Consider the following 5,193-nt stretch of genomic DNA (forward strand, 5'->3'; position numbering starts at 1 on the left):
CCTCAACACCCGCTCCACGGGAACGAGGGTTCACACGGGCCTCAACACCCGCTCCACGGGAACGAGGGTTCACACGGGCAAGAGAAAACAGGCTCAAGAAAAACAAATTAACAACACCTGCAACTAATAATCATGACAACACCTGACTCCTATAGATAACATCAGATCTTTGGCTGTCCGAGTTTCTCCCGTGCAGGGTCAAAACAAGTTTAGCACGTGCAGTCCTTAAAAAGGAACAAATGTCGTCTTTCAAAAAGCCAGTGGGCCATGGCTGGCTTCCCACACAAGACCCTCCCAACAATGAAGAAAGTTGTCTAACTTCCTCAGAATGGTTTTTGACAGGAAAGGGAGTAAGGCAGAGTTGTTGAAATCTGGGATCACAGTCCAATCGAGTATGCAACCACAATCCTTCAACTTCTTTGTTTAATAAGTCCATTTGTTGCTGAAATATAGCCAAACCAGTTCCAATGAATCCTTGTTCTGGACAATAAAGTCTCCGCTTGTGCACCAAGACACATCCTGGAGTTTTCTCTGCTGCTTCAGTGTTGGGGGTCCCAGTCTGGTCTCCTCAGTGGAAACCCAGCTTCAAGTTGTTCAGGGATAGTGGTGGATCTATAAATGTACCTCTAACCATAAGTAGGTGGAGCAGAAGAAAAGGGAGAATACCTGGACCAAAAGGTTATTCTCATAAACAATATGCTGGAAAACCTGCATGGTCAAACAATATGAATACATTTTGTATACCAGATATGAATTCTTATGTCCTGAAATGTAGCTTTGTATCAATAAGTTCTTCCTTTTTTTTTTAACAGAAAATAACCATCAGAAACATAAACATATTTATTATTCAGACCTTTGATAATAGCCAATTAAACATTTTTAACGACATATTTAACAAGATATATCTTTTTTTTAAAAAAAAAATCAACAATCATTTGACGTCATTCTAATCAAAAACATACAAACATCTTTGAACATTTAAGACAAACATATAACACTTAAGACAGACAAACATATAAGACAATTTTAACGAGTGCACTCAGATGGTTTTGGCCAATTGAATTATAAAATTTTCGTTATGACTAGTCAGAATTTTTGCAGATCAAAATTAACAGAGATCTCTTGTAGAATTAGGGTTAAAGGAATGAAAGCTCTTCTTGACTGTAAATGTAAACCTTTTTATATGATTTCCATACACCTTCTCTATATACTTAGGCCTTCTGGTCTTGTATATCTTTACCTGTTTTTTGTTTTTGTTTTTGTTTTTGTTTTTGTTTTACAAGATGCAAAAGCATAACTCTTACTCATAGCTTTCCTAATATTTTTCTGTCTCATTTACTATTAACCTTCTATTTGTGGATGTAAAAAATAATCATTTACTATGACAGGCAAAGTATGAAAAAGCACATAAGATGTAAAAGCAGGAAGAATTAGCTCTTAGGAGGAGCCTTCACAATCTTTATCTTTAAGGGATTAACAGAGTCTGTAACAACATCCCACCAAGTAACACCGGAAGATTGTCTTTGGTCCTTAACCCTTCATGCACCTCGTTTAAGGCTTCCAAGATTTCCTTTTTTATTGGAGTCCTGAGAGCTGTGTTTAACAAAGCCCAATTAAAAGGAGCACCTTCTGGAAAACGATTAGGCTCGGCCAGAAGGGCTTCATTCAATTGGTTTCCAACTGTTTCCCATACTTCAGCATTATTTCTGCCTTATCACATAGCCATGGACAAATTGTGTCCAGAATCTTAACAAAGGCCTCTAATCGTTCCCTCTCAACTGTTACTCCCTGTGCCTTCAATAGGCTCTGAATTGAATTTGCTAGATAATTTCTGGATTCTGATTGTCCCATTTTTTTTTCTTTCTTTTTTTTTTCTTTTCTTCCCTAATGGACTTGACACTCTCTACCTTCTATCACTTTTTTATTTTTACCTTCTTTCTCTTTTTCTTTTTACCTTCCTCCGGAGCACCGTCGCTACCTTCGACCTGGGTCCGGGGTTCTCCTCCGGAGCACCATCGCTGCCTTCGACCTGGGTCCGGGGTTCTCCTCCGGAGCACCGTCGCTGCCTCCGACCTGGGTCCGGGGTTCATGAAGTGAACAGTAGACTTACTGCAAGGATCAGGTGCAGCAGTCAGTCCTCTGGAGCACCGTCGCTGCCTTCGACCTGTGTCCAGGATTACATATCCTGATCTACTTTCAGGTCCCTGTTCGGGTGCCACTTGTCGCGAGCCGCGACGTCAGATCCTGCCAGCAGGACCTAAACCTGAAAGGATGAGGACAGAGAGACGGGAGGCACCTTTTTTTCTCAAGTTCCTTGCTTGCTCGCTTTATTACCGAACCTCTTCCTTTTATACTCTCCAGCTGCATGGGAGCGAGGGCTGCACGGGAGCGAGAGTACGGCCCACACATTCCAGAGGGAAACAATAACCACCATTATGGGTTACATCTGCTACCAGCTGAACTCGCCCGTGGCTATGGGCGAGAGCACGTCTGTGCCAGCGAGGTGACTCAAAGTTCAATCATGGCTAGGCCTGTGTCAAGGCTCACCATAATGGCTCGCCAGTTTCCTAAATTATGACACAAGACCTGGTTAGATTAGAATGACTGGCTCAAAATTACCAGACTCTACATACTGAGCTATGCAGTGGTTAATACTCCAATCTGCATGGTCATTATACAAAGGCTATTGACCATAAAACCCATGTAAGCTTGTTCTGTTTATGACCGCACTTAATTTTTCCCAGAGGTAGAAGCTTTGTGACTCTTTTTCTTAGTTTATGTTGCTCAACTCTCAGGGTTTGCATGACATTTTATGTTAATAAAATCTACTACTATTTGTTCTTGTATTATTTGTTCTAATTCATTATATTCCAGGAAGTTAAAGATCTTAGCCAGGAGGGAAGGGTATAGTCCCCCTGTTCACAGCACACAGTATACACACTTAGCTACTCATGTGTTATCCTGGTATTTTTCTCACTTGGATTTTCCTTTGTCTCATGATTTATTTAAACACGTGGTGGTTGGGACCAAAACCAAGCATCAATACCCTGTAGTAAATTAATGACCTAATGAAGTAATAATTGAACGAATTCTCCTGGCAGTTTACACTTGGTCTCTCGTAGCATCATTCCTATAATTTTTAAAATACACAAAATCTGACAGGCATTGTAGTTTTGCTGCTCTCCTCACTCCTGTGTCCAGAATGCAGGTTGCTTGATGTGAGAAACGTTGTTGTAACCTTCTTCCAACCCCTTATAAAATGCTCCTTGAATTGTGTTGAATTAAATGGAACACAGAGGAGAAGCCCCCAAACACTAGGTTTTCTTTCTTTCTTTCAGAAGGAAAATCTGTACACAAATTCTTTACTTAAGACACGGAGGTTAATCTGAAGTAAGCAGGGACTACAGCACTGTGACTGTACATTCTGACACGTGAGAAAGGATTTCAAATAAAGTCACATTTGAAAAGCTAAGTGGAGATTATGAAGCTGTAAAGTTAACCCGCACGAACAGCTCGCCATGCGCTGTCACCTCCATCCAGACTGAAGCTGTCCCGGGTTCTGTCCCCTCCTTGAATGGGCACGATTCTTTCCATGGAGGTCCCTGCAGACGTCTGAAGGGCTGTGGTGATCCTGTCAGCTCTTCTCAACACTCGTCTTTCAAGCATCCAGTTGAGAAATCAGTTTCTTAGGCTTTTTGTCACCTATGACTTGGTAATGGTACTGCACTGCATCACTCAGATTTTTTAGCTTAATGTGGCTCTTAAATGTAGGGCTCTCAACTTCTCCACTAGATCTGTAGCGCCCCACACCGTGTGACGCAGGGAATAGATAAATAAACGTATAAGCGAAGAAGACACAGTTGTGGAAGGCGGGATGCCCATTTGGTAGTGACTTTCTAGTAATAAAGACAAAGAATTTTAAGATTCAAGACAAATTTAGGATAAAATAATAATAACTGCTTCAAGACCAAGTAAGAATAAGAAAACTGAATTAACACTATGAATATAACTGCTTTATTTTAAAAAGGTATGGAAATACTCATTTTAATAAATGAAATAAAACCCTCCCTTTTAAATGTCTTTTCGGTTTTTTTTTTTATGTTTTTGTTAAAAAACAAAACACCTTCCTTTTAGTTTTGGTTAGTGTTCATAGGACTGGTAAGAAAATCTGTTCCCAAGAGTTAATATAATAGGACTTTCACTGAGTTAGAAAACAGGTGTGGATTAGTGGTCAGAGCAATTAGCAGGAGTCGGCAAATTATTTGTCGAATGCGTCAATAAGTGGACAATTTAAATGTATATTCAAATATGGGTCCTTCTCTCTCTTCTGAAGTCATTAGCATAATTATTATCTTTCAGTTGGCTATTTGGGTAAGATTAAGTTATTCTGCCTTGGAAAATATGAAAATGCGTGTAATTTTCAAATAAAATTTTAAATTCTTCTAACACTTTAATAAAGAATTAACCTTGAAATTGATGTTTTTGTTTCGATTAATCAGCGCTAATAACCAAAGAGCACGACGGCCCTGCATTTAGGATGGTGCCTGACGTAAGCCCAGTTCTTTCCCCCAATAAAGTGATTTTATACTTAATGACTTTTCCTCCTATACAATAGCAAGTCTCAGTGGTTACCTAATTATGAACAAACCTCAACGGAGAACTTTAGCCGCAACTCTTTCACCTAGTGATTTTTTTCAAAGCGAAAGCAAGCGCAGACACATTCCTCACCGACACCATCTCGCATATGGCTCCAGAAATTTTTGCTAAAATGCCCTCATCCTTAATCCCCCTCCCATAAACACTTCCTTAATATTTGGCAAAAAGTAAAGCCGTCTGGACTTTTGCGCAGATTAAATTTCCGAGTCAAAAAACCCGGATGAAGCCACTGTGAGATTGACGTGGATACTGACCAATAAAGTTGCAGAAGGGCGGATCTTTCTCTGGCTGTTCCAATCGGCACGCAGAGCGTCTTCGTTTCCAAGGTGAACGCGGAAGTCAGGCCTTCGCGGGCCCCATGGAGCCTCTCCTGCAGCAGCTGGAGCGGTTTTCTGAAGTTCTGTCCGTGTCTCTCACTAACCACGTGAGCACTTGGGGCCCCGAGACCGTGCGCCGGGCCTTTCAGTGGGCTCGCTACCTGCGCCACGTGCACCGGCGCTTCCGCAGCCACGGCCGTATCCGCGCCGCTGTGGAAAG

The 5,193-nt window shown here is 41.2% G+C and overlaps 1 protein-coding gene across 1 annotated transcript in view; it reads left to right on the forward strand.

The window, feature by feature from the left end:
* Positions 1-4,999: 4,999 nt before the first annotated feature.
* Fancf (FA complementation group F) overlaps positions 5,000-5,193 on the forward strand; it is a 6,643-nt gene continuing 6,449 nt past the window's right edge. The window contains exon 1 of the mRNA XM_033763909.1: positions 5,000-5,185. Within this exon, the coding sequence (XP_033619800.1) occupies positions 5,015-5,185 (171 nt within the window). The 5' untranslated portion in view covers positions 5,000-5,014. The remainder of the gene's footprint in view (positions 5,186-5,193) is intronic.

Source organism: Fukomys damarensis, unplaced genomic scaffold (assembly GCF_012274545.1).
Source record: "Fukomys damarensis isolate Sample0158 unplaced genomic scaffold, DMR_v1.0_HiC HiC_scaffold_16, whole genome shotgun sequence".
In the NCBI taxonomy this organism is placed as follows: domain Eukaryota; kingdom Metazoa; phylum Chordata; class Mammalia; order Rodentia; family Bathyergidae; genus Fukomys; species Fukomys damarensis.